General features: G+C 47.7%; 3 protein-coding genes across 3 annotated transcripts in view; 2 read left to right on the top strand and 1 right to left on the bottom strand.

Moving 5' to 3' along the window:
- Positions 1 to 17431, top strand: part of LOC119205091 (voltage-dependent R-type calcium channel subunit alpha-1E) — a 35176-nt gene extending 17745 nt beyond the window's left edge. The window contains exons 7-43 of the mRNA XM_062557844.1: positions 1 to 32; positions 186 to 395; positions 499 to 611; positions 1060 to 1172; positions 1278 to 1409; positions 1695 to 1764; positions 2210 to 2327; positions 2751 to 2818; positions 2898 to 2965; positions 4369 to 5115; positions 5200 to 5441; positions 5574 to 5712; positions 5797 to 5926; positions 6465 to 6524; positions 6685 to 6791; positions 8124 to 8220; positions 8297 to 8457; positions 8596 to 8733; positions 8856 to 9057; positions 9156 to 9320; positions 9430 to 9540; positions 9635 to 9715; positions 9989 to 10108; positions 10190 to 10255; positions 10388 to 10479; positions 10567 to 10741; positions 10842 to 10969; positions 11241 to 11337; positions 11461 to 11566; positions 11821 to 11928; positions 12006 to 12106; positions 12676 to 12782; positions 12887 to 12986; positions 14079 to 14183; positions 14495 to 14627; positions 14791 to 14954; positions 15713 to 17431. Of these exons, the coding sequence (XP_062413828.1) occupies positions 1 to 32; positions 186 to 395; positions 499 to 611; positions 1060 to 1172; positions 1278 to 1409; positions 1695 to 1764; positions 2210 to 2327; positions 2751 to 2818; positions 2898 to 2965; positions 4369 to 5115; positions 5200 to 5441; positions 5574 to 5712; positions 5797 to 5926; positions 6465 to 6524; positions 6685 to 6791; positions 8124 to 8220; positions 8297 to 8457; positions 8596 to 8733; positions 8856 to 9057; positions 9156 to 9320; positions 9430 to 9540; positions 9635 to 9715; positions 9989 to 10108; positions 10190 to 10255; positions 10388 to 10479; positions 10567 to 10741; positions 10842 to 10969; positions 11241 to 11337; positions 11461 to 11566; positions 11821 to 11928; positions 12006 to 12106; positions 12676 to 12782; positions 12887 to 12986; positions 14079 to 14183; positions 14495 to 14627; positions 14791 to 14954; positions 15713 to 16222 (5416 nt within the window). The 3' untranslated portion in view covers positions 16223 to 17431. The remainder of the gene's footprint in view (positions 33 to 185; positions 396 to 498; positions 612 to 1059; positions 1173 to 1277; positions 1410 to 1694; positions 1765 to 2209; positions 2328 to 2750; positions 2819 to 2897; positions 2966 to 4368; positions 5116 to 5199; positions 5442 to 5573; positions 5713 to 5796; positions 5927 to 6464; positions 6525 to 6684; positions 6792 to 8123; positions 8221 to 8296; positions 8458 to 8595; positions 8734 to 8855; positions 9058 to 9155; positions 9321 to 9429; positions 9541 to 9634; positions 9716 to 9988; positions 10109 to 10189; positions 10256 to 10387; positions 10480 to 10566; positions 10742 to 10841; positions 10970 to 11240; positions 11338 to 11460; positions 11567 to 11820; positions 11929 to 12005; positions 12107 to 12675; positions 12783 to 12886; positions 12987 to 14078; positions 14184 to 14494; positions 14628 to 14790; positions 14955 to 15712) is intronic.
- A 743-nt stretch (positions 17432 to 18174) lies between these two features.
- On the top strand, positions 18175 to 22046 carry LOC119207696 (RING finger protein 11-like). Its single transcript, XM_037457722.2, has 3 exons — positions 18175 to 18812; positions 19155 to 19324; positions 19852 to 22046. The coding sequence occupies exons 1-3, from the start codon at positions 18690 to 18692 to the stop codon at positions 20024 to 20026; spliced, it is 468 nt and encodes a 155-aa protein (XP_037313619.1). The 5' UTR covers positions 18175 to 18689; the 3' UTR covers positions 20027 to 22046.
- Positions 22047 to 22593: 547 nt separating this feature from the next.
- Positions 22594 to 27065, bottom strand: rpe65a (retinoid isomerohydrolase RPE65 a). The gene is made up of 14 exons (XM_037457499.2): positions 26472 to 27065; positions 26158 to 26240; positions 25869 to 26019; positions 25534 to 25641; positions 25236 to 25377; positions 25013 to 25160; positions 24789 to 24870; positions 24578 to 24710; positions 24357 to 24496; positions 23875 to 24004; positions 23670 to 23784; positions 23448 to 23542; positions 23239 to 23350; positions 22594 to 23160 (listed from the first exon to the last, which is right to left on the bottom strand). Exons 1-14 carry the CDS (start codon positions 26480 to 26482, stop codon positions 23015 to 23017), a joined length of 1596 nt encoding a protein of 531 aa, XP_037313396.1. The 5' UTR covers positions 26483 to 27065; the 3' UTR covers positions 22594 to 23014.
- Positions 27066 to 27527: the final 462 nt, after the last annotated feature.

Raw genomic sequence — 27527 nt, forward strand, 5'->3', positions numbered from 1 at the left:
GGACGAGAAGTACACGGACACGTCCACCGCCAGTGAGTGAACGACTCGTCTCCTCCTCCTCCTCCTCCTCCTCCTCCTCCTCCTCCTCCTCCTCCTCTCCGGGGTCTACTCCGCGCTGCATTTCCACTTTCCCTGAACTTCTCCTCCCTCCTCCCTCCTCCTCCTCCTCCCTCCTCCTCTCTCAGGCATGTCGCGGTCCAGGATGAACTTCCGCAGCGGGCGGCGGGGCCCGGCCGCCTACCTGCGGCGCAAAGAGCGCATGCTGCGCATCTCCATCCGCCGCATGGTGAAGACGGACACCTTCTACCTGATGGTGCTCAGCCTCGTGGCTCTCAACACCGTCTGCGTGGCCATCGTCCACCACAACCAGCCCGACTGGCTGACCATCTTCCTCTGTGGGTGGTCTCGCGTTTACTCCTTACGGCTCCGCGTGACACCTTTGACCTGCCTGACCTGTTTTTTTTTCTTCTTCTTCTTCTTCTTCTTCTTCTTCTTTAGACTATGCAGAGTTTGTTTTCCTCGGGCTGTTTTTGGCGGAGATGTTTTTGAAGATGTACGGTCTGGGTTTCCGGCTCTACTTCCATTCATCGTTCAACTGCTTCGACTGTGGGGTGAGGTCCTTTAAATTCTTCATCCGGACTCCACATTGCACATTGCACACCTGGTTTTACGTCGATCCGGTGCAAAATAAGGAGTGTGAATTATTCTTATTCATTCTTTTGAATGAAGGGGATTGAAGCTCTGTCCTTCTTGATCCCTTCAAACACACCAGCGGAGGCCAGTTAAAAGTAACCTTGGTTGGTTAGTTTGTGTATTGAGTATCTGTCTTAAAGGTTCAGGGGGGGGGGGGGGGGGGGTGTTGCATTCTCCAAACATGCAGCTGGGTCAGCCGTGATCTTAAAGTCCTCAATGAAGGCACCGCATGGTTTGAGAAAGTATCAAAATCACCTGTGCGAATGGTCCACACTCCGATGAAGATAACCGGTTTGAGCCGGTTTGCTGCGGGTCGGAGGGAGCATAACGGACATGGTTTTGTTTGGTTTTGGGCATGTTCCTCAGGTCATTGTTGGCAGCATCTTTGAGGTGGTTTGGGGCTTCTTCAGGCCCGGCATGTCGTTCGGGATCAGCGTACTGAGGGCCCTGCGACTCTTGAGGATCTTCAAAATCACCAAGTATGTGGACGACAAAAAAAAAAGACCTAAATACCAACATTGTAGTGTACCTGTGTATTGTTGAAAGAAAAACACAGCATGAAGTCTGTGAATTCCTTCTGTCAGATACTGGGCCTCTCTCAGGAACCTGGTGGTGTCCCTCATGAGCTCCATGAAGTCCATCATCAGCCTGCTGTTTCTTCTCTTTCTCTTCATCGTGGTGTTTGCCCTGCTGGGGATGCAGCTTTTTGGAGGAAGGTGAGTAGAAGACAAGTCATCCTCACTTCTCGAGCCATCGAGGACAACCTCTGTTCCTCGGTTGTTGACACGTTGATTTTTCACTGAATCTTCTAAGCTCGATATCCGATTCGTCGAAGCGGCGGTTTCTTTAACGAGGAAGAGGGGAGGAAACCACATGTCCGGATGAAAATAGCTCTGCATCCTCCTCCTCCTCCTCCTCCTCCTCCTCCTCCTCCTCATCCTTCCCCCACCTATTCTTCCTTGGTCATATCTGACCCTGCTTTGTATCTGCCTCCCCTCTAGGTTTATCTTTGAAGATTACACTCCCACCAACTTTGACACGTTTCCAGCTGCCATCATGACGGTGTTTCAGGTTGGCTCCCACAGATCCCCTCGTTCTGCCTGCCCGCCCATGACACATTGCACCCTGGGTATATTTCTCACCCCCAGGCGCAGATTAAACCACTCTGCTCACACGCTCTCCACCCCCCCCCCCCCCCCCCCCCCACACACACACACTTTTACCCGGCCTCCGCCATCATCCCACACATCCGCGCACACATATGCGCACGTGAAGAACAGACAAGTGAAACGTGAACGAATCCACATAAGAATCTGCTGCAAAAAAAAAAAAAACAACCGCGCTGTGAAAGAGTGTTTTGATCAGCACGCATAGTAATTACTATTTTAGATGCCATATCTTCGGCTGGTTTGCAGACGGAGAAAGCGCCTCATGTTTCTGTGTATTTCTAAGGCCCGATGAGATGGCCGCAGTGTGATTTATTCACGCCGAATGCCCCGTGCGTTTGCCCCCGCAGATCCTGACCGGTGAGGACTGGAACGAGGTGATGTACGATGGGATCCGCTCGCAGGGCGGGGTGCAGTACGGCATGTGGTCTTCCATCTACTTCATAGTGCTCACCTTGTTCGGAAACTGTATCCTTTTGTCGGACCCCTCCGAACACCGTCGGTCGCGAAGGGGAATGCTGCATCACAATGAAATGTCCTGCGCTCCACATAGGCCCCCCCCCCCCCCGAGTTTAAAGTCGAAGGTCAAAGCTGGAAATGCAGCATTTCTCTTATCAGAGAGCATAGCATCCGTTTAAAGCTAATTTCAAACATGATAAATGCTGTCCGGTTGTTCAATTCCCAACGTCACAGTTTTTACAAATGATGACATGTTGCGTAGGGAACATCTTGAAGGAAAAGCTCAACATTTTGGCAAAACAATGCAGGTGTTAAATGAAGATGTCAGGAAGCTACCGCGAGCTACGGTTAGCTCACATTAGCACAATGACCCCGTCCAACCAGGAGGCCTCTGTGAAGGGTTACGTTGGTTCTTACCTGCCTTCATGACAGACACTCTGCTGAACGTCTTCTTGGCCATCGCTGTGGACAATCTGGCCAACGCGCAGGAGCTGACGAAGGTCTGACACCGCCTTTTTTCTACCACCGGTAACGCGCTCTTACGCAGATCCGATTCAATGTATCTGCTGTGTGCATTAGGATGAAGAGGAGGAGGAGGAGTTCTTCAACCAGAGATATGCCAGGGGCCGAGATGGCCTGATATCCGAGTAAGTCATCGTTTAGCAGCTAACGAAATGAGATACTCCCAAGTCGTGAGTGTGCGACTGTTTTCTCAGATCTCCTCCTGAGCAAATGGAACCTTCAGATTCACCTTAACATTTTTCACGGCTCTTCGAATTGTTTTGGGCCTTTTTTTTGGCCCCCAGACTCAAGTGGTGATCGACGACGTGAATGTTTAACGAATGCGCCTGACTCAAAGCACCTTCCCGTTTAAAGCATCTCTTACTGACAGATCTCGCAGCGTTATGGAAGCCGCTGCCGTTCCTTTTTGTTAGTGAGCGACTCTTCACTGACCTCCTGCTGTCTACTGAATGCAAAACCTTTTTTTTTTTTAAGTGAGTGGCAGATATCAGCTGACGAGCAAAATCCCTGGTGAAAATCATCTCGGGTTGCTTTTTCACTCCCTAAAACCATGAAAAAAACAAAAAAATAAATAACCATTATTTTGTGTATTACGGACAAATGAATCAAAAATAATTCATTCTGCGAGGTCCAATGTTCCCCCTTCCTACATCTGCGATTCGCCGAGCGCATCATTTGTTTGTTGCATATTTGAATGTTAGTGTTTTACGCGCCGCGGCCATCGAGGTGCTGATCCCCGCAGTGTGTCGCAGTGTTCCCGCTGCCTCATCGTCACGTTGTCTTTGTTCTATGCCCGTTACGTGGCACCGACCAAAATGTGCGTGCCAGATCAATCAGAGCCCTTAAATCAAGGAAATCTTTTACAGGTAAACTGAGAACGAATGCTCACTTGACGTCATTAATGTGACTTCAGTAAACCTCCATCACCAGTTTGACCCCCCCCCCCCCCCCCCCCCCTCCCCATTCCACATTTTGTTCGGTGTCACAACAAATGTTCTGTGTATGTTGTAAAACACTAATGTCTTGTTGTTAATCATTCATTGATTACATGGACAACAAAAGAATCCGAACACCAGTAAGTACGACTGTATGTATCTCTGTCTCACACACTTCCTCCCCTGAGTTTTCCTAATCAATTATTGAGGTTTTTCTACACTTTGTTTGTACTTGAGTCCTGCACTTTACCTTTTAATTTTTGTTCTTGTGGTTTTTGTTCTTTTTTATCCGTCCTTAACTCTCAGGTAATTTTATTTTTCTTATTTTTTTGGATGTATTTGTATTTTTTAGCTTGTAGTACTTTTGCATAATTTTTACATGGGATGTTTTTATGTTGCTGACTAACAAACATAAATTCATAGAAAAGGGTCTGTCCTTTTCTTGACACTTTCATTTGAGTTGTTTGAATATTCTTTTATACGACTGCGCTACGCTAAATGGACACAAGTCTCAATGTTTCTCGTCAACAATTCCTCAAATTTGGCCTTTTTTTGATGCCGCACACTGACATAAAACACCTTGTGGTCCTCAGTGGGAGGAGAAGACCCTACCTGTACAGGAAGCGAGCCATCCACCGAGGCCGCCCCAACTTCCCCGAGGAGCCGGAGGAGCGGGCGGGGGCCCCCGACGAACAGCCCCTCAAGGGCCCCAACGCCTTCGTGACCCGGCGCGAGAGGAGGAGGAAGGTCCACATGTCCGTGTGGGAGCAGAGAGCCAACCAGCTGCGCAAGCGCCGGCAGATGGCGAGCAGAGAGGAGCTGGTCGCAAGCGCCGCCGCGGAGGACGCCGCCGAAACCCCCGGCGTCCCCCTAGAGGCCGCGCCGGCTCACCCGCCCGGGTCTCCCGCCTCCGCGGGGACGCCGCTCCCCGAGGAGGACGTGTCGGTCGCCATCGCCATCCCCGAGCCGCCGGCCGCCGAGCCTCTCGTGAGCCTCGGCGAGGAGAAAGCGGCGGTGGGGCCCAACCACCGGGCCGCCGGCGGGGGCCGGCACAGGATGGCCCGCCGGTTCAGGCCCGGTCAGGACGATGGGGCGCGGCACAGGAGGCACCGCCACCGGGACGCCCGCGCCGAGGCCAAGAGCCTGGACTGCGGCAGCCAGGCGGCGCGCGAGGAGCCGCACGCCAGGCTGTCGCGCAGCCAGGAGAGGAAGACGCTGGACGAGGGGGAGGAGAAGGACGAGAGGGAGGAGAAGGCGGAGGCGGACGGCGGGTCGGTCCAAGACGACGGCGCGACGTGCATCATCAACCCGTACGCAGAGGATGGAGAAGACGCCCGGAGGTGAGGCTGTCCTCAAGAAGACGGGGCGGGGGGAGTGGGGAGTTGGTGAATTGACCTTAGTGATCTTTTCTTTTCCCCTTTCAGAGAGATCCCTGACCCTTCTCGGTGTGAGCTGGACCCCGCCGGGTCCGAGCAGGGCGAAGGCGCCGCCACGGACCAAGCCGCCCCCGAGGAGCCCGCCTCGGAGGCCGGCGAGTTCGCCGCGGGGCCCGGCGAGCCCGTGAGCCGCCCCGCCTCCGTCAAGCGGGGGGACAAGGCCAGGCCGGCGGGAAGCGTGGCCATCGAAATGTCCGCGCAGCCGCTGCTGGAGCTCACGCCGATGACAGGTAGCGCGCTGCTCGCCACTCACTGCTGTCGCGCTGCTTCGCGGGACGTAGCTTGACGTCTTGCGGAGGGCTCCTACGGGTCGTTTTGTTTCATGGGCCCTTTGTGCTTTTTGTTCTCTCTATTATTTTCAGGGAACAGCAAAGAGTCGGAGGTGTACAGCTCCGAGCAGACGGACAGAGACGAGGAGACGGGGGACGAGGAGCGGGAGCCTTCGGTTCCCCCCAAACCCGCCGCTCCGGATAGCATGTTCATCTTCAAAGCCTCCAACCCGTGAGATGCTGCAAAATCCACAAAAATTCTTCTTTCTCCTGCCCTCTTTCAACAACAAAACCAACGCCCTCTCCCCCTCCGCAGCATCAGGAAGATCTGCCACTACGTGGTGACCATGCGCTACTTTGAGATGTCCATCCTCCTCGTGATCGTGGCGAGCAGCATCGCCCTGGCCGCCGAGGACCCCGTGTGCACCAACTCGGACAGGAACAAGGTGAGATGAGTCACGATCAGTGCACCTGGATGCAGGGTAAACATTCGACGCAACGAGGTTCTTCAACATGAATCACCGCTGTCCTGCTTCGCGTGAAGTGTGTGGGTGTCTGGACTAATAGCAGCGCGGCGACCGGATGGTAATCACGCGGCCCCTCGCCGCGCTGTCCGTCCTCGAGGGAAGCCGCCGTCCCGCCACCGACGAGCGAACGAGTTGACGCGACAACTGTCGGGCCCACGGCGCGTCGCAACACATTCCCGGTTTCACACAGGCGAGAGACGAGAATCTGCGGGCCTGCCCGGGAAATCGCTGCGCACTTTTGTCTTTTCTCAACTGTGTCGAGTCTCCACGCCGTCCACGTGCTCGATCGCCAGTCGATTCTTCTTCTTTTCTTTTCCCCCCAAAGACAAAAAAGTAACTTAGTATTAGAGTACATGGTTCTCCTTTTGAGTTTGAATTAGCTGAGACATTCCCAGGTTTGAATTAGCCTGACGTGCGCCATCGGGAAAGGTCTCTCTAATCTTTGTTGATTCTCCAGGTGCTGCGGTATTTCGACTACGTCTTCACCGGAGTGTTCACCTTTGAGATGATCATCAAGGTTGGGTACCCCCCCCCGCCCCCCCCCAGGAACACACACGTTTCCCACACTTTCACATGTCTTAAAGTACTCTCTCGGCCCCCCCGGTGCGTGTTTCATCGTTTCGCTGTACGTGTCCCCCCCCCCCCCCTCCCGTGGGTGTGTGTTGTTTGTCCTCCAGATGATAGACCAGGGTCTCATCCTGCACGACGGATCATATTTCCGAGACATGTGGAACATCCTGGACTTCATCGTGGTGGTGGGAGCTCTGATTGCCTTCGCTCTGACGTGAGTCACTTCGCCGATGACTAACCGCTGACTCACTGCGGCAAAACCGTTTTCCTGAGCGCACTGTGTTGTTATAAAGCGACCTTCCCCCTTCGGAGAGACGCCAGATGCGGCTTAGAAAAAAAAAAGAAAAAAAAAAAGGTTGTATCGCAGCTCGAAAAGCTGCAAACATGGAGGCATGCATGATCCTGTGAAATCTTCAGCTCAGATCTACGATGTCAACGGGTTTGTGATGTTTTCGAGCACGATGATTTCAGAGCAACTCACCAACACCAGCAGCTGAAAGTTAATGTCAAGATTTAATCAAATCAATTAAAGCATTTAAACAGGAATGCAATCCCATATATTGTAAACATTTAAATTGTCGGTTTTTATGCAGCTAACATGACAATAACGGGACGATTTAGTTCAATGTAAAGTTCTTACGTGGAAAATCTATATCCGAAAAAAAGAAGTAGTGAGGTCAGAGGTCAGACTACACTGGATGTGGAAGTGTCTCATATGACGTTCTGAACCTCGTGTGCCTTTCTTTGTGCTGTAGAGGGTTGTACTGTGTGTTATTTTCTCTGTTGTGATTGTAGCTGTGATCCGCAGAGCTTCGCTCACATCTCTCTTTATGCCTCAATTTTTCTCTGTTGTTCCTGTGGATTTTGTCACTGTTGGGGCTACCAGGAATGTGATGGGGTAAAAGATTCAGCCACACTATATGTCAATGTCTCCCATAAGCTTTTCATTGATTTATCTTCTTTTCATCTTTGTGATTTTTTTTATCCTCGTATTCATTGTGTTTTTGTGGTTTGTTTGTTTGTTTGTTTTGACAGAGACCGACAAGTTTCAAGGGGAACATGCTCGATCGATTGGGCCTAAATCATTTCTACCCTCTAACTAATGGTTTACCCTCAAATTATTTATTTGTCCGACAATGATTAATAATAATATCCCGTATTCCACAAACCGTAACACATTATGGTGCATAGATTGCGTCCATATCTCAGTTGAAATTCAAACTTTACTACACACACAAAGCTTAAGCATGATTACTTTGATGGACTATATCCAGTGACATGAGTGACATCATCCTAAGTAGATTATTTCATTCCAAATGTTCAAAGCGTGTACCTGTGACACCTGCTCGGCTCCGTGCAAACTCACTCAGGGTGAAAATCCGTGTCTCATTGTCCCTTTTGAGATGCACTTACGTGGACATGTGTTTCTTTCAGCGTGCTTTTCTTTTTCACCTTTTTGGAATGTGTGTCCAAGCCATTCGTCCTTGTGCACCAGCCTGAGTGTGCGACAATGTTTCTAAGGGGCTGTTTTTTACAACGTCAACAGAAACAACAAAGGCCGAGACATCAAGACAATAAAGTCCCTCAGAGTCCTGAGGGTTCTTCGTCCTCTAAAAACCATCAAACGGCTCCCCAAACTCAAGGTTTGACCGACGCTCTCCGGTAGTTGGCGTTTGGGTGTTTTGGTTGTGTCTGACGGACACTCTTTCTCGTCCACAGGCTGTTTTCGACTGCGTGGTCACCTCTCTGAAGAACGTCTTCAACATCCTCATCGTGTACCAGCTCTTCATGTTCATCTTCGCTGTCATCGCCGTGCAGCTCTTCAAGGGGAAGTTCTTCTACTGCACCGACAGCTCCATGAACTCAGAGAAGGAATGCCAGTGAGTGGGGTTCAACCTAACCCTAACCCTAACACCTAACCCAATTCACGGTGTTTCCACATAGCAAAAGGCCTTAATTAAGGCCTTGCACCAGTGAATCCAGTGAAACAGCGACCTCCACCGCTCTGCTCCCCACAGGGGCTACTACATCGACTACAGCAGGGACAAGAAGGAGGTGAAGAGGAGAGAGTGGAAGAGACACGAGTTCCACTACGACAACGTCTGCTGGGCCCTCCTCACGCTCTTCACCGTCTCCACCGGAGAGGGGTGGCCCGAGTGAGTGGCTTTGTTTGCCTTCGGTCATGGGGCCAAACCGTCGAGAGAGAGAGACAGAGAGAGAGAGAGAGAGAGAGAGAAACGCGTTGACCCTTAACTGCGTCTTTTCTTCTCCGGGCCAGAGTCCTGCAGCACTCCACCGACGTGACTGAGGAGAGCATGGGGCCGAGCCGCGGGAACCGCATGGAGATGTCCGTCTTCTACGTGGTCTACTTCGTGGTCTTCCCCTTCTTCTTCGTCAACATCTTCGTGGCCCTGATCATCATCACCTTCCAGGAGCAGGGCGACAAGATGATCCAGGAGTGCAGCCTGGAGAAGAACGAGGTGCGTCCCAAACGCGGTCGGGCCGGCGCGCGCACGCACGCACGCGTTCATTCGTCCGTTCATTCAGGTCCGTCTTCTCTCGCAAATCCGTCCGTCAGCGGGCCTGCATCGACTTCACCATCAGCGCCAAGCCGATGACCCGCTACATGCCGCAGAACCGGCAGACCTTCCAGTACAGGCTGTGGCACTTTGTGGCGTCGCCGTCTTTCGAGTACACGGTGCTCGTGATGATCGCCCTCAACACCGTGGTGCTCATGATGAAGGTGAAGCTCTCCGCTCGCTACGTCCGCGCTTCACAAAACAATGGGGCTGGGGGAGGGGGGGGGGGGGGGTTTCATGGTGGCATAGCTTCAACGTTGTCTTTTCCTCCAGTACCACTCGGCGCCGGCGGCCTACGACATGGTCCTGAAACACCTCAACTCGGCCTTCACCGTCCTCTTCTCCATGGAGTGCGTCCTCAAGATCCTGGCGTTTGGATTGGTGGTGAGGATAAAACACGAGACCGGACCGATTAGAAGACACGAGCCATTGAAAAAGAATGTGTCCAATTACCTGAGATATTTTTCTTCTGCCGCAGAACTACTTTCGAGACACTTGGAATATTTTTGATTTCATCACTGTGCTTGGCAGCATCTCTGAGATAATTGTGGATTTACAGGTAAGACTCTGCCGTTTCCCACACTGTCTGCGACCCTTTAAAAAGAAGAAGAGGACCATCTAGCATTAGAAGCCGCGTCCGTTCTTTCCGAGTCTCCCTCGTGTGCCTCCATCGCGGCTTCCAGACACAACTCGAGTCACGTCGCGGTGAATGCCGCCATCTGTGTTTTTACATCCTGTCTCTTCTCCTTCTGTCTGCCACTCCCCCCTCCCCTGCCTCCCCTCTCTCTCCCTCCCGCGCGGCACCATCCCTCTCGACCGCTGACGCCTCAAGTCGGTGAACACCATCAACATGAGTTTCTTGAAGCTCTTCCGAGCGGCCCGGCTGATCAAGCTGCTGAGGCAGGGCTACACCATCCGCATCCTGCTGTGGACCTTCGTTCAGTCCTTCAAGGTCGGACATCTGACATGTTTCAAGCAGCGTGACTTTGATTCGTGGGGAGTTTTGATTGCATTTGTCTCTTCTCCCCGACAGGCCCTTCCGTACGTCTGTCTCCTCATCGCCATGCTTTTCTTCATATACGCCATAATCGGAATGCAGGTATTCACTGACGACGGGCTGGATGTCGTGGTTATATACAGGACTCCTGCAATGCTTTTAGTTTTAAAAAATCGTTTGAACCTTTTAGTCTTCTGTGTTTTGCGGATTGTTTAAACGTCTTGTTTCCTGCAGGTGTTTGGAAACATCAAGCTGAACGATGAGAGTCACATCAATCAACACAACAACTTCAAGACCTTTTTCAGTGCACTGATGCTGCTATTCAGGTGGGCTCATCAGAAACACCCCTCACGCCGCCGCCGCGCTCCACGTCAGGTCGTCTCCTGTAAGTCGGTCTGTGTTTGATCCACCAGGAGCGCCACGGGGGAGTCCTGGCAGGAGATAATGCTCTCCTGTCTGGCGGGTCGGGAGTGTGAACCAGACTCCTCCATCTCCCCCCTGACGACGTCTCCCGACCACGAGGGAGGCTGCGGGACGGACTTTGCGTACTGCTACTTTGTCTCGTTCATCTTCTTCAGCTCGTTCCTGGTCAGGGTTTCCCGCCGAATCACAACGCTTGCTTCACGTGTTTTTCTCTCTCTCTCTCTCTCAACGCTCTTTCCTTCCTTTTCATCCTTCCCTCCCCCAGATGCTGAATCTGTTCGTGGCCGTGATCATGGATAACTTTGAGTACCTGACGCGAGACTCCTCCATCCTGGGTCCCCATCACCTGGACGAGTTCGTCCGCATCTGGGGGGAGTACGACCGCCTGGCCTGGTGAGGCTCGGCTCTCCTCGCCGCCGCTCCTTCAGCACGTTCAGTTTTGTTTGTGTTCTTTCTTCATCCAGCAGAGGGCCATCAAAGGCCATTTTCATTGCTTCCAAAAGAGCATCTGGAGTTCACTGTGCTTATGAATAAGCCAACATTGCTCCGAAGGTCTCGAATGCCGCGAGATGTGGAAACGAGAGCTCGTCTTCTTCTGTGTTGCATCCGGGGTTTACGCCGTTATTCATTAATCACTTCCTCCCCTACCCTTTTCCCTGTGAAGTGGTCGGATACACTACACTGCCATGTACGAGATGCTGACACACATGTCACCGCCCCTGGGCCTGGGCAAGAAGTGTCCCGCTAAGATCGCCTACAAGGTACCGAAACCACCATCACGGGGCAAACGGACCACAGAGTGAAAATTGCCTTTTAAAATAATAAAATGTCCTCATGAGTGACCGAGTGAATCCCCCTTCTCTCTGTCCCTCGTTGTCCCTCAGAGGTTGGTGTTGATGAACATGCCCGTGGACGAGGACATGACCGTCCACTTCACCTCCACCCTGATGTCGCTCATCCGCACAGCTCTGGACATCAAAATAGCCAGAGGTCCGAGTGACATTATCAAGTCAAGATCCTGATGTGAAGTTCAAGGGTTCAACCAAGGATTATCTTCAGTAGCAATTATTATCAAGTATTTTTTATATTTTTCATAATTTGGTATCCAAGAAAAGGTCAAATTGACAGTAAAAGATTTTTGAAAATACAAAAACGGATCAGCCGCTGTGGGAGAAAACCAGTTTTCACTGGTCACTAAAACCAATAGTGCCAGAGACTGAGCTGAATGTGGATGTTTGTTCCAGGCGGCGAGGACCGCATCGCTCTGGATAGTGAACTACAGAAAGAGATCAGCATCATCTGGCCGTACCTTCCCCAGAAGAACCTGGACGTCCTGGTGCCGATCAACAAAGGTCTGGCCCTCAGTGAGGAGGAAGCTCCCGTTGTAATGCTGAGAGCCGAGCCGTAACGGGTTAATCTGCCCCCACAGACACGGACATGACGGTGGGGAAGATCTACGCTTCCATGATGATAATGGACTACTTCAAAACCAACAAAGCCAAGAAGCTCAGGCAACAACTGGAGGCTCAGGTCAGCACGCTGTCATCGTCTTTCTCGCCCTGTTTCATAATCATGTGTTCAAAGAAATAAAAATAAAAAATCCTTTTGAAAAAGGAGAAGAAAAGAAACGAAATTCTCGCTCCACAGGTGAAACTCGAAAAATTGGGATATTGTGCAAAAGCTCAATACTTTCAGTAATTCAACTTAAAAGGTTAAACTAATATATTATATAGACTCATTACATGCAATGTGAGATATTTCAAGCCTTTTTTGATATAATTCTGATGATTATGGCTATATAACTTCGTTGTACTGTATATGACCTTACCTTGTAAGATGTAGAAGAAAGAAAAAATGCAAAAAGGGATCAACTCAAGAAGAATTTCAATCAAACAAATGAAGAATCAAATTCCCTCCGAGTTCTCCATGTTTCCTGAAACATCCAACCATAACTATTTACCAACAGGAAGAAGCAATTACTTTACTTACTTCAAAGTGTGTTTGACCTTCAGAAACGGGGGCCTGAGCAAAATGAAAATGCTTTTACAATGAAGCCCCGTGAGCTCCGTTTGATTCCTTTCTTGTTCCTCTCCCCTCAGAAGAGCAGCTTGATGTTCAAGCGCCTGGACGCCTCCACGCTCCCCGAGGACATCCTGTCCGACAGCCAGTCGCTGCCGATGATGGCGCACAGCGCAGGCTCCGCCCTGTGAGTCCGCGCTCGCACGCACATCTGTTCTATTCACACCCGTGTATCGCGCTTTGTTTACTATTTCTCCCTCCCCCCCACCCCCCCCACCCCTCCTGATACAGGACCAGGGGAGGCTTTTTGGCCTTGAGCCCCATCTCCCCTCAGGAACTGTTTTTGCAGCCCATAAGTACCGACGCTGATGGAGCTCAAGAGCAGAACCCGGTAAGAAACAGGGTCACCGTGAGCCTGCGACCACTTACGGGCACAATGAAGTGGTTCTCCATCTATTTAATGCAACATTGTTGACTCGTCACACCTTTGTGTGGCGGTTCGGTTTGTACAGGTCGAGTTCCAGTGGCAGAAACATATTTTTTCTTATCTATTTAAAGCGAAATCAGGGATTACGATCTAACATGCTCTCTTGTTAAATTCAGCGAAGATCTCCGGTTGGTCCGCGAAACGCGAACAGCCCGTTGTGTGTGTGCGTGAACTGGAAGAAAAGCCCTCGCTCTGTAAATTGGAAGCGAACAAAGCGGCCTCGCACTGAGGCACGACGCTGTTCATGCCAACCGGCGGCCGCTGGTGCACGGGACGGGAACACGGGCGTGTGAAGAGAAATGCATCGGAAGCGAGGGGGCCGATTCATGTGGAGGGAGGGTATCCGTTTTTTTTCAAGAAGTCCCCTTAGGTGCAGAACACATCAGTTTGTTACACTGTTGCAAGTGAAATATTATTTTTTGGCAAATAACACTTATTTCAAACTTGTAAAACTTCTGAAACATCCTTTAAATTGTGACCTTTCTCCGTGCCTTGCTGAGCACGGCGTCACTGCTCTCCTGCCTTTTGGTCCTGAGGAGGTCGGAATAGAAAAGGGCGGATTGTCCCACTTGTTGTTTTGCTGTCTGGTTTTCTTGGTCTGCATCGCTTGTGAGATGAATGAAATGAAATTAGTGTTGCAGAAGGATGTGTTGGACCATAGAAAGATGTTGAATGGCTCTTCTTTGTGTACCTGTACCTGAATGTGCATGACTGAGCTGAAATATGGACGCCATCTATGCTCCTCTGCTGTTTCTATTCCCCCTTAAAGTCAGTTTTCCCCGTTAGCTAGTTGTTAATCCGTACGTCTTTGGCTGGAATTGGCTTTTGATTGGATGGCGGCGTCTTTGGTAGATGACCCTCCGGGGGGGGGGGGTGGCTTGTGCGCCGTCCTCTCGCTATGGATCACCCGAAATCTATCGGGGCGGCCATGTCGGGGGACGAGTCTGATCGGTGTGTCTCTCCTTGCCCTCCTCTCTTGTTTCTGTACTCACCTAGGTGGGCGGGTGCAGTAGGGGGATTGAAGCCCCACAGGAGCTCCCGTTAGGGACGGGTCTGTGTGCGCGGGCCTCTTCCATGCCCCGTCTGGCTGTAGAGTCGCAGGTACACAGTCTGTGCTGGACTACGAGGACGTCAGCGGCTGCATGGACGTGCCTTGTTCCCTTTGGCCTGTCCTTTGCTTCTTTGGGAGTCGGTTTCAAATGGACTTCTCGAGAATAGAGGAAACTAAAGCGGAATAGTGTGTTAAGATGCACGTTATTTTTGCACATACCAAAGCATATTGCAATGGTCCCCCTTGCTCCCGAATGAAACAAACTGAGTTTAGTCCCGGCATGTTTGAATGTTGGCTTTCTTTCCAATTTTATGCCTCTTGCGCTTTCATGTTTTCATGTTTGTGTGGTTTTCCGCATCAGGCGGAGGTTGCGAGCGGCTCCATGAAGCGCTCCGTCTCCACGGTTGCAGATCAGCGGGTGAACGGCCTTTGGGAAGAGGAGAAAAGCCCGGAGAGAGTTTATCGACCCCGTCACAAAAGCTACAAGGCTGCCGGTGAGTCCTGCTCACCTGTGTCGGCTCGTGTGCATTCAAATATTAGAAGTGTTAATCCCGTTTTTCAAATACAGGGAAAGGTCGAGGGCAGAACCAAATGTCCTCCGCCCTATTTGACCCCTCAATTCATGTTGTCTCCTCTCCTGGACGTCTCCCCCTCTAGTTTCCCGCTCGGAGCACTGGAAGCAGGGCGACAGGGACCGCGGCCGGTCTAAGGAGCGCTGTCACCTGCTTTCTCCCAACGCGTCCCGCGGTAACTCGGAGGAGAGGAGTTTGCAGCCCTCGCGGTCTTCTAGCGCAGAGGGAGCGCGTCCCCGGGACAAGCAGGTGGGTCAGAGCAGCGCCGTGATTCGTGGACAGCAGTAAAGTTAGCCTGCTCTTTCTAACTCGCCGCCTTTTTTTACTAGGGCTCTCAACATGAACGCGTCAATCTATGCGATTAATGTAAACCGAGATTAATGCGGCAAAATATTTTAACAAAAGTCAACGTCAAACCTATGTTTACCTTTTGTAAACCGGAAGTTGGCCGCGGAAACGAAGCGGCCGCTCGCTGCGGTCAGTTAACGTAACGTCGGAGAACGCAAGAAGGTGGCTCGGGATGGAGAGAGCTTTTTGCATTGGAAGTAAAACAAACAGAGACGCGACATACAGTGGAGATCTGTGCAGAGGAATTCCTCCACGTGTCAAACAGAAGGGCAAACGGACCACTTAAAGCACTGCTATGCTAAGCTAGCTGCTAGGCTAAGCTAGCTGGAAAAGTCGCTAGTTCAACCCGGTGGAATTCTGCCTCCAAGATGATCAAATGTGTGTAGTTTTGTGTTTAAAATAACGTTGACAATTCCACAACAGTGTTAAAAATACACGTTTTGAAGTGGTCTCTAAAAGGAAAAACCTTATGAATGAACATTCATTAAAAACAACATTGTAACAATAACATTCATTCATCGCCATTGATCAATGGATTAATGGATTTCAAAATGTGCGATTAATTCGTTAATTTAATAGTTAATCTATTGACAGCCCTTACTTTTACGCGTATGTTCTCGATATTTGCTCCATTTTTTCCTTTCCTTTTCCGTCTCCAGGGCAACAGCTCGGACAGTCCGGTGCCCTCCACCTCCGAGTCCAGCACCCCCAGCGCCCGGCGACCCGCCCCGCAGGCCCGCTCTCGCCCCCACATCTCCTACTCCCCGCTGCACCCCTCCGTCGGCGAGGAGGACGACGACGAACAAGGCAGCCCGCAGACCGTGAGGCGGGGCAAGCCCAACCGGAAGGCCCAAGAGGGGTCCGCGGCCGAGAGACGGAGGGACGCCGACCGAGACCCGTCCCCGCCCCGGCGCTACCCCTCCGAGCCGTTCCTGGCCTCCCAAGAGGGCGACCACAGCCCGGACCCCTCCGGCCCCATGGAGACGTTGACCTTCGAGGCGGCCGTGGCGTGCAGCCTGGGGCGCTCGAACACCGTCACCTCGTCCCGCCCGCGCTTGCGGACCGGCTGGCAAGTCCCCAACGGACACTTTCGCAAGCGCATGGCCGCCACGACCTCCGCCGCGGGCTGCGACGCTCTCAGTGACACAGAGGAGGACGACCGTTGCTAGGAGACGGGACGCGCGGAGGAGGGATCCCGGAGCGGCGTCACTAGGCGATGGGACTCTTTCTGCATCTGCCCTCTGGATGTCTGATGAGATGTGAACCCGAAAACGAAAGAACAATACTTCCTGAAACTGTAGTTGCCGATTCACACAGAACACTGACACTAAATAAGGTCTATTTCCTGATATGTACTTGATGATAGAGAATTAATAACCCATCTCAAATAGTTGTGGGGTGCAGTTAATAAATGAATGGATCAAATTACGTCATTTGTTTTGATAGGTATTTTCATTTCTGAAGATGTTTCTAAATGATTCAGTGTTGCTCTTAACAGTACTTATCTGTAGGGTGTGTGAATATGTAACTACATTTTCTTATTAATGAATTCTTTTGTAAATACGTTGTGATCATCACACCATTGCCATTTCTTAGACTAGATAAATACAAAAAGCCATGACGAAGAGGAAATCTGATCCTTCACCAGACAATGTGTAAACTAATAAGTAAGACTCTATAATGCTGGATTTTTTTTTACAGTATGAATGAATATGCAGGGGGAAAACTGCCTGATTTCCCTTGTTACTTATTTTTTTTGTATTGAACACACACAATGAGGAAATGAAAACATGTCATGTTATAAAATGACATATAGAAAGATGCTTATATGTTAATCATGCCTCCGACCAACTTCAAACCTTCTTCAAATTAGTCCGATTTACCCTTTAAATCAAACTCTATCGACAATCATATATACATAGTATTTCATTTTGAAAATTGCTGGGCGTGTAATTTTACAGAGAAATTATACAAAATGAAGTTTAATTGTTTTTCCCCTTTTTCTTCCTTGTGAATATTTTATGAATCACTGCAGACGAACACTGTAAAAATATTCTAGACACATGACACATTTGTTTTGCAAATTAACATTACTCTAACTAACTTACTAATAATGTACAGAGGAAATATACTGTTTTTAATATTTAGAGAAAATATACAGTATCAGCTGATGAGCTTTAAAGGAATCTTTGCAATTGTCCATTTTAAGGTTTGTGGTTTTGTTTATGTTTTTTCGCCTGATGAAGGGCCAATTCTGTGATACTCACTTAACCAAAAACATGGAGATTTGTATCATAAGTAACTGGAATGCAAAAGCGTTGTGGGTTTTTATGTGTACAATAGATGTAAATACAAATAAAGGTGTCCTCAAGCTGCCACTGGTATTGTATGTCGTTTATCTAATCTAAATATAAAGCTTTGGAAGACATCAAAGATGTTGATAGATGTGAACTTAAAACCATAAAGAAATTGTTGTGTTGTCATCTGTCAAAACACGTCTAATGATGGATTGTTTTGAGGATATTCTCTTCATGTATCTTTCTGATTACACACTAACAATACTACTGTACATATGTATACAGACAGTAGAAAACTCTAGTCATCAAGTTATATTTCCATATAACATTCATCATATTATTAGTGTCAAGCAATATAGATTGTTTGTATTTTTTCAGTACTTTTAAAATGCAATGCAAAAGCCAGCAAAATGCAATTAGGTAGACATTTTGTTTATGGTTGATTCTAAGCTTCACCCACACAGGGTTTTCACTTAATGCGCCTTACGCCTTCGCATCTGCGTAAGAGATTCTAGCCTCTGCTTTATAGTCCTCTGCCTATAGTGTTGAAAAATAAAAGCAATAAAAGTATTTTTTTAACAGTGGGGTTTGGGCCAATAAAACAGATTTTTAGATGGAATTGCTGATCATTTTTAATTATGATTAATTCATTACAATAATATATTTGTCAATATCGTAGTGATGACTCATCAACAGATTATTCTCTTCTTTAACACCAGTTTTCATTTGTTTGCATTATTTAACGGGGTGGGACTTCAGCTCTCGGTTACAGCTACGTAGAGAGAGTCATCCAATCACCGTTCAGAATCACACCCTTACGTCATATCCAACGGCCCGATAACATGTCCTCCGGTTGAAGAAGGAGCTAGCAAGGAAGCGAACTGTTTAAAATTACTTGCGAAGTTTAAACGCGGAGATGTCGCTAGTGTCCGAAGTGCAGGCCGCTAAGTTTTACAGACTCAGCCAATGCTGAAGTAGATAGTTTGTGGAAATTGTGATTGTTACGGAGGAATGAGCGACACTTGTCACGGAAGTCGTCCAGCTGGCTAGCAGAAAAAGTAGCTAGCTAGGCTAGTTATTGTTAGCACGGGAGTTCTTTGTTTTGTTTTTCGGGGGACCCTTCGTTCACGAAGAGACTCTGGCGCCGACAATTTTTAACATTTAACGTTAACTTCAAATTAACGTTTAGAATAATGTACATGGTATATCTAACGAGGTGCAGTTGAAGTTGACGGTAAATTTGATATTAGGCGAAACTATCATTAGCCAACGAGAGCAACTTTAGCAAGAACGATCAGATTTTTAACGTCGGGCAGGACCGGGCTGGGGACACGAAGACATGGGCAACTGTCTTAAGTCTCCGACATCAGATGACATTTCTCTGCTTCACGAATCCCAGTCGGACCGGGCGAGTTTCGGGGAAGGGACAGACCCCGACCTGGAGCCACCTCCTCCCTACCAGGTCAGTCCATTTAAGAAAATAAGAGTTTCTACCGCACGCAAGTTGTTGTAAAATAATGTTGTTTAAATGCATGTGTGCTGGAACTAATGTTTATGATCAAACGTCTGCATCCCGCGTTTAAAAAAAAACCCTTTTTTTCATCTTCTCTTTGCATTGTCAGGTAACACCTGAGTAAACAAACTGGTTTTAGACTATTCATCACTCAACTGGCTTGTCTAGAACATCAATACCTGGCCGCTGTGTTGTCACTCAGCCAGTTACATTTGTAAAGACAAAGTAAGCCGATACCGGAGGTCGATTTGCACCTGTGTGACTTTTGGTGTTTCTTTTGTCTGTGACCAGGAGCAGGCCCACATGCCCATGTACCATCCCACGCCTAGTCAGGCCCGCCTGGCCACCCAGCTGACCGAGGAGGAGCAGATCCGCATAGCTCAGCGCATCGGCCTCATCCACCACCTCCCCAAGGGGGTTTATGATGGGGGGCCAGACGGCTCAGAGAAAAAGATCAGAGAGTGAGCATATATATATATACGTATATGTTTTGTTTGTTGTTTTGGTATTGTAGCTACACAGAGGGAGGTTGCAGGCCATCAGCGCTTGAGCAGTATTGACTAATTCAGATGCTTATGCTTTTTGTCTCAAATGTAACTAATATTGTAGATAAGCACGCTATGGTATGAAACATGGCATTTCACCATTAAGACCATAGTGACATTTATATCACGCAGAGGAGCAATATTATATTTCTAGTTATTGTCACGGTCTGTTAAGCATAATGCTATTTGTTATATAGTGTCTACTATTATTCAATATCTAAAGCAAATTTGCTATTTTAGGGGAATATATATCATCTCTGCTCAACGTAATGGTTGTTTGTGGTTGTTTTTTTTTTACTTAATGAGTTTTTATTTCTGTTTCTCTTTTTGGGTTTTGGAATAGTTTTATTAAATGTTTAATGCGTTAATCAAACGTTTTACAACTGTACAGTATCTACTTCACACTAGGGTGTATTCAAGCTCTTAATTTCATCCGTTTTCAGATGCGTGATCTGTATGCTGGATTTTGTTTATGGGGACCCCATCCGATTCCTGCCGTGTATGCACATCTACCACATGGACTGTATAGACGACTGGCTGATGAGATCCTTCACCTGCCCCTCCTGCATGGAGCCTGTGGATGCTGCCCTGCTCTCCACCTACGACGAGACCAACTGATTTTACTCCTCCCGCCAGATTAGATCACACACACACACACACACACACACACACACAACTACCCTCTGATAAAGCGAGAGGAGCTATACAAAATATAGTTGACTTGCTAAAATCAGTTAAATGTACCACCCAAAATGTTGTCCCATGGTCTAAACAATAAGCTGGTCTTAAACAGCAGCTACACAAACTGTTCCCAGGCGACCCTGCACGATCGCCTGTGTCCGTCTCGCCGACGGTGAGCTTGAAGGTTGTGTGTGTGTGAGCTGTTTGATGACTCGTGCGTTTCCACGTGAGCTGGTCTCAGTGGTGTTTTCTCCCCCCCCCAACTGACCGCAATTCACCTCCATTCCCAGTTGGTTATCATTAAAATGGATAATATAAGGTGATCAACCAAAACGCTACGAGTTGTTGCTAGAACTCGGTTGGCTTTAATTTGAGGTTTTCTGTGGCAACAGTAAGACTTCCTCAACATAAGAATCTCCTGAACGTGCTCTATCATTACAATGACCCTACACTTTGGAAGCATGGGAATAAACACCAGTAATTTGCACTGTTGGTGTTACTAAATTCACTCTCCATTTTGTCCGGATAACAAAACCAATCCCCTCAAAGTACACACCCACAGCAGTTCAAAGCCACCCGATGTTCGGCTGCTCCAAAAAAACAGACTTTAATATGGCGTCTGCCGGGCATGTTTCACGAGGCGGTGTTTAAAGTAGCTGGCAGCCAAAGTAAAGGGCTCATTTGTGCATGGGCAGGAGGATCAGGCCGTCAAAAAAAAGTAAAATGCTTGCACACACTTTTCATCTGTTCTGGAGATTTGCACTTTACTTATAGGACAGTATCTAAACAATATATTAATATATGTACCATATAACCTTGCACTATCAATTCAATCATTCCTTCATTTCCTGAGATGCAAAAGTTGTATAGCTGAAAAGGTATTTTCAAAGCTGTCAGTAGTCACTAATCACTTTGAGGTAAGCCTGAAGATGTATTTAATTAAATCTGAGATTTGGTAGTATGAGCCTTTGATTTGTTCTGCTTGACTTTTCATTCTGTGTGTTTTTGGGTGAAAATGAAGGGACAGAGGCCTGTTACAGTTTAAAGAACATTTGTCCTAACAAGAAGACCCCCATCTGATCCACTATGTTAAGTTTGTCTTGGATTAGCTTAGCCTAGCATAAAGACATGGTTGTTAGAATGGTTCTGGAGCTCCCTTTAAAGCACAGTAATGGCTCAGTCGAGAGCTATACTTGCCTTTAACCAGGCATATTTGGTATGAAGCTGCCTTGTTTCTGCTGCTTAGGTTTGGTGCATCTTAAATTCACGCATTTGAGTCCAGATTAAAAAAACACAATATGTATAAATGGTGAACTAAAGAATGTTGATCGGCTTTTTCCTTTCCCGGTGATTGCAGTCTTTATGCTAAGCTAATAGGCTCCATCATTTAGCTTCTCCCAAACAGATTTGAGTCAGGTGGTAATCTGCTCAGCAATGCTGATTTTTTTTTCTCCAAATTTTGAATTAAGAGGCAAACTTGGAACTGTTATATTTTGAATCTTCATTAGTACAGTCATTTTCTTTATTTTACACATTTGTCAAGTTTTTTTGTTTTATTCTATATTTAGTTTTTTATTTCCATCCACTGTAGCAGTAGTTCCAATCATTTCCTCTTCATTGGTGAAAGAGTGGCAGTTTTTTTTCAGTTATTTGTGTTTTATCTCTTTTGTTACATTTGTGTAAATTTCACTTTGTATTTAGGACGTAAGTATGTTACCTTCTCACTGGTTTATGTCTGACTGTGCAAACCTCTGTCCCAAATGAATTGTGAGAGACTTCTTTTCTCGTGTGATAGTCCCAACTGAGATACCATGAATCTCATTCAGCTTTTCTTTTGCTTGGTTTTTATTTTAATTTTATTCTGAAAACTAATATGTCCTGTAACCCTGTTTTATTTCTTTGTTTTTGGAAGGCTAGAATGCCATCATGTAAAAAGAAATAAAGATGAATAATTATATTTATTTATTTTTATTAAGAACATCAGGACGTCAAAGTGCACTAAGGGCGGATTTGTGGCTGTGTGAATATCAAAATCCGAGATTACAGAATGTACATTTGGAATTGCGCCTTTCACAATGCAATCCTAAAAGCTGGCAGTGGAATGTAAAACGTGACATCATAATCAGGGTTCAGCATGTGACTGATGTAGCTGTTGAGCCAAAGCCGTATTAGCAATATTTAAAGATTTGTTTCCTCACCTCGCATCAGCTGGGGAAGAAACACGTGAGTCCAATCCAGTGTTTTCTATTTTGACGCCTAATCAGAGGAGGAAACTGTTCACACGCTTTCCGTTTAAACCAAACGAATAACCTGAATGTGCCCATGTACGTAAAATGAGATGTGATTTACGTGGGCGCATGACACTGCACTTGAATGATTGCAACATGCCCTTTTGTTCTTTCCTCAGATTATGCAAGACTCTGACCAAAAGAAAGACGGACGCACCGTCGTTCAGACGTCACGACGATTGCTATTTGTGTGGCAACACATTTAATCTCTGCCATATCTCAGGCATTTAGGCAAAGGATTAGGTTTTTTCAGTTGATGTATGATATATAAAGAGCATAAATGCATCTTGTTTAGATATATAACAATATAAATATACAAAGTCACATTTTGAGGGAGAAAGCAATTTATCCTTCATGCTAAAAACCAACGTTCTATCACCACATAATAAACAGCTTATAACAAAGGTGTATAGAACAAACACATGTTATGATTTTGAAATAATCATTTTTATTAATTAAACCAATGCTGAAAATACAGGCTTAGTGACCCGAGTACATCCTGCATCTACAATCAAAGCCTCACATCAATTCACACGTTATATATTTTTAGCAACCCGGGTCAACTGCAAACATTTAGTAACATTTTTAGCCTCCGTGTCGTCGTGGCCCGCCGCTGCCACCCTGAGAAAAGCGCAGTTCAGGGTTTGTACATCCCGTGGAAAGTGACGGGCATGGGGCACTCCACTTCTGCCCTGGCGATCTCGGACATGTCCTTGGCGTTGAGGATGAGGAGGTAACCCGGCCTCTGAGAGCCCGGAGACACCACGATGGTCAGCAGCACCCCTGCAGACGCAGCGGCAGGTGTTCACCAAACGACCTTCCATCACGGCGGGTCGCGGCATTTGACAGTTGTCATCTTACCGTCGTCTTCGTCCATCCCGTCGGGAGTCTGGACAAACAGGGGCTCTGAGGGGTAGGAGTCCGGCTCCTGCCACACCCAGGTCTCCTTGGTCTTCACATTCAACTTGCAGATCTACGCACGAGGAGAAGAAGAAGAAAAAAAAATGCCTTCGTGAAGAAGACTCGTTGCACACACGTTTTCCAGTTGAAGGTGTTTTTCGTGAACGTACCCTGTCTGGTATGAAATGGTTGAGGCCCAAGCCGTAGGCGTACGTGTAATTCTTTCCTCCGTACTTCTTGTAGTTGATCTGAGGGAACTCGAACGCTGCAACAACACAACAACAACAAAAACACACTGAAATGATTACTTAATGACGACATTTCCAGGTCGTGTCAAGAGTCCAAGCGTCCACCGTTAGTCATCGAGCTGAATTTGTCGGGTGTGCTTGCACCTTGGCGAGGCCCGGAGAAGAGCACCTCCGGCTCCAGCCAGATGGTCCCATCGGCGTGCATCGTCGCTGTGGCTGTGGTGTACGGCAGGCTGACGAGGTTCTTCCCCTGCTCCTCCTTCACCGAGCCCGCAATGAGATGGCAAACCAGTGACGACCAATGACAAGCACCTGCCTGTGTCGAGAGGGGCAAAGTAGGGGGACTGACCTTGTGGATGTCCAGGGGAATCACATATCTGCGGACCTCCGGCTGTGGCGCCATCATGGCCGCCTTCTTCACCTCTTCCCAGTTGGCTCTCAGGTTGGCCAACCAGAGGTAGTTGTAAACAAACTCGAAACTGCAAGGACAATGAACGGCAAAATCTTATGCATCAAAGGCATCTCCAGAAGGCGCTGAGGGAAGTTTAAAGGTGCTTTGAACGGGATTGGGAGCATTTTGATTGCCTCGCAATTTCTCAACGTGGCATCGACTGAGCCGCTGGCTTCCAGTCGCCGGTGCTAACAGCGCTAACAGTGCTAAGTGGAGGGTGCAACAACACCGTTGGTCGCATGGCGTTATCGGTGGTGGAGAGAAACACAGGGTGGGGGGCGGTTAAGCTAACATGCTGACATGCGCTCACATGCAATGACCTGTGCTAAAATGCGCTGAATCGTGTATGTTGCACCTTTAAATTAAAGTCCAACTTTTACCCTTTCCATCCACAGAGGTCAACAACAATGAAGCCTTGGTCCTCGTAGGTGTTGATGTGATGAAACATGCCAATGGGGGCCCCTTTGTACTTGTGATCAATGTACTCTCCTGGTTCTTTCCTGGCGAGGTGGAACAAGGTCTGTAGGAGGAGACATCATGAGGTTTCAGTGACTGAGGCGATGCTACATGTAAAGGGTTATAATGTGGCGCACGGTCTCACCCCTTGGCTCTCATTGGACTCAAAACAGTCCATGTAGTTTGAGCCTCGGATGCTCCAAGCACTCAGGAACTTCAGCAGGTTGATTTTCACTGGGGTCTCCACGAAGACAAAGTAGTTTTCTGACATGCCGAAGCTAAAATAGCGAAAGAAAGAATGTCAAAACCTTCACTTTCCAGACACTGATGAAATATCAGATGCCGTCTACACACACCTGTGCACATAGGCGGGCTTGAACCTCTCATAACTGGGGAACTGCACCACCACCTTGGACTTCTCAATGGGATCAGACTTATCTAAAAAAGAGAAAAGGCTCTTTTTGACGATGTTGGGGGGTTGTCGTCTGTTCCTTTTTACCCCGAATTACCAACTAAGCGGCACGTTGAGTTTAAGCCAAGTCCAACTGCGGTTGTCATGTGCGGCGATGCTAATCCAGACCTTTCTGTGTGGGTGGAATCCTGACAATGTTGTAGGCCAGCGTGGCTCCCTTCCCCATGCAGTTTCCGATGTTATACACCGTCCCGTCTCTCTCGATGTGAGGGTGGGCCGTCACTCCGTTGATGTTCACGTAGTTACACATGTCGACCTGCACACAAGGACATTTGACTGAAGAACACAATTTTCACACCTCAGGTTCTGCAGTGCGCTCGTGTTGACGTACCTTCTTCAGCGTCTCCAGGGTATCCGTGTTCACTCTAGTGAGGTAGTTGGTTTCTGTTACGGCGTAGTAATCCTCACCAATGGGGTAAACGTTCACCAGGCAGTTGTCTGTGACCTCAACGCCCTTGAAGTAAGAGAAAAACCTGCACGCAAAGATGTCATGAGCTGATTTATTTCCTTATAAGCAAATGCAGCAAACTCAGTGAGGACAGAGGGCCAAAGGAAGAAAGAAAACGGATCCAGATTAAAACAAGACAATTTGGATCGGAGAAGGTCTTGCGTTTTTATATGTTACCCACCTGGAGAAAATGTTTTTGCAGGGATCGGGATACGCAAAGGTGCCAAACTCTGTGATCACCACGCGTTTCTCTGTGATGGCTCTCACGTAGGCGTCTGTTTTAAGATACCTGCCAGGAGGGGGAAAAAAAAGATTTTATTCAGAGGCATTTTACATCCAATTTGAAATACAAAAGCATTCTATTGATTTATGCAGAGCCTTTTCTTTCATAACGTGTTACTGATGTTTATATGGCTTATTATAAAACTCTTAATGGCATTTTGAAGAAAAGCCTGATGTCTACACATGCTCTCTATAAAACCACAATGCACATGTAGTCTCTCCTTCTGGTCTTACTTTCGGTAGTAGGTGACCTGTCCGTTTTTGAAGTCGAATTTGTGCATGAGGGCCTGGCCATCGAAGAGGTGGTAGAAAGGTTCGTCTCCAACCTCAAAAAGCCCAGGTCCTAAACGGAGAAGACTTCCCTTCAGAAATGAAGGAATCCTACCTGCAAGAGACAAATCAAAGAATGTTCTAAGAAGAGAGCCTTTCAGAGCTTACTTTATATTCTCCAGGAGGAGAAATATTCGACTTTTCCAACTGCAGTCGACTGCAGTCTATATCTGTCTGAAAGATGCGAACCAACCAATGACTGTCGCTGGAATAGGCTCAGACAGCTCCTCGCATGTCTCAAACATCTTCTTGTAGCCACCAGCTGGGTGTTCAAATCTGTCATCAAACAGGGGAGACGTCAACCATGACAACACCGAGCAAATGAATCCACGCTGACCCTTCAGGTCGCAGCAGGGAAAAGACACTGGATTGAGTTAAAGAACACACTTTACTTCAAAATCATTAAGAAAATGCAGCGTTACAGAGTAAGGAATTACAATAACCAATACGAGATGTAAAAGAAGAAGAAGAATAATCAGAAGTTGGAACAATTCCTCAGAAACTCACCGGCTGACCATGTTTCCTTTTATTTCGTGGAGCAACACGGGGGAAAATTCTTAAGCAAACCTCCGGCCGCCTCTGAGCTGGACGTCTCTCTCACAGTGGATGTGGGGTATTTATTCGTGTGGTACCCCTCACAGTCACTGGAAATCCACTCTTTCAATTTTTCTCCTGGCCAATCACGTCGCACCCGTGAACAAGAATCCCATTGTGCTAATATCCTGCGCCGGGTGGCTCTGAAACCGGATTTATGGCAGGGAAGCTGTCGGGCACAGTTGGCAAATGTGTTGCATGTGACATAATATTTCTTTTTTCTTTTTTTTTTCAACTGTATCGATTGTTGTGCTTTGAGATATGGCTGAGTCATGCTGAGCGCAGTATAGGTAGACAGGTAGTGAGGATATGAAGATCAGTGAATATGTGTAATAGTGAATCCATGGGAACATTTCGGATTGGCGTGAGATTGGAACCCCACTTATTGGAAGAGAAAAACATTTTTCTGAAAATAGCACAGTAATGACATGAGGATCTACTTTGAAACAAGTTTAACAGGGAATGTTCACAGCTATTTTTAGACCATCTGGCACAAAATAAGACGGTTACACTGGATGGATAATTGGATAAAATGTGGCCAGTTGTTCTTTGGTCTGACCTCAAAATGCCTTTAGTGGCTGTGACTATAATCCAGGTGATGGGATTATGCTTGACGTAGCCTCAAACAAGCGCTGCATTGTTCCTCTTGGGAGAAAACACCATTAGTAGAGAGTTTCACAAGAAGCAGTTTCATCAGTGGCGGGGGGGGGGGGGGGGGGTCGTGTTATGACTCACTCAGCCAACACATGCAAACTGTCCTTAATTAGCAATATATAACATTTTTATGAAACTCTATGATTAAATTAAAAAAGGATTTTCTGAGTGAATACTAGTAACGCGGGGGCTCAGTTCTGTGAGAGTCGCATCAATTTGAAATCAAATGCCCCAATTCTGTCCTCCAATCCTAATTTAGAGTGGAAAATGAATCCATGTTGCGTTCACATGTTACAATCTCATTGCTGTTTGTCA

This window comes from Pungitius pungitius, chromosome 15 (assembly GCF_949316345.1).
Source record: "Pungitius pungitius chromosome 15, fPunPun2.1, whole genome shotgun sequence".
Lineage (NCBI taxonomy): Eukaryota > Metazoa > Chordata > Actinopteri > Perciformes > Gasterosteidae > Pungitius > Pungitius pungitius.

What these genes read in the sequence shown, in the direction of transcription:
- LOC119207696 (XM_037457722.2), top strand. Translation starts at nt 18,690, where the DNA reads ATGGGCAACTGTCTTAAGTCTCCGACATCAGATGACATTTCTCTGCTT. An exon ending in AGCCACCTCCTCCCTACCAG is followed by an intron (nt 18,813 to 19,154) that starts GTCAGTCCATTT and finishes GTCTGTGACCAG; the next exon opens with GAGCAGGCCCACATGCCCAT. An exon ending in TCAGAGAAAAAGATCAGAGA is followed by an intron (nt 19,325 to 19,851) that starts GTGAGCATATAT and finishes ATCCGTTTTCAG; the next exon opens with ATGCGTGATCTGTATGCTGG.
- rpe65a (XM_037457499.2), bottom strand. An exon ending in CAGGTCACCTACTACCGAAA is followed by an intron (nt 25,642 to 25,868) that starts GTAAGACCAGAA and finishes CCCTCCTGGCAG; the next exon opens with GTATCTTAAAACAGACGCCT. An exon ending in ACCATTTCATACCAGACAGG is followed by an intron (nt 23,351 to 23,447) that starts GTACGTTCACGA and finishes CCTCGTGCGTAG; the next exon opens with ATCTGCAAGTTGAATGTGAA.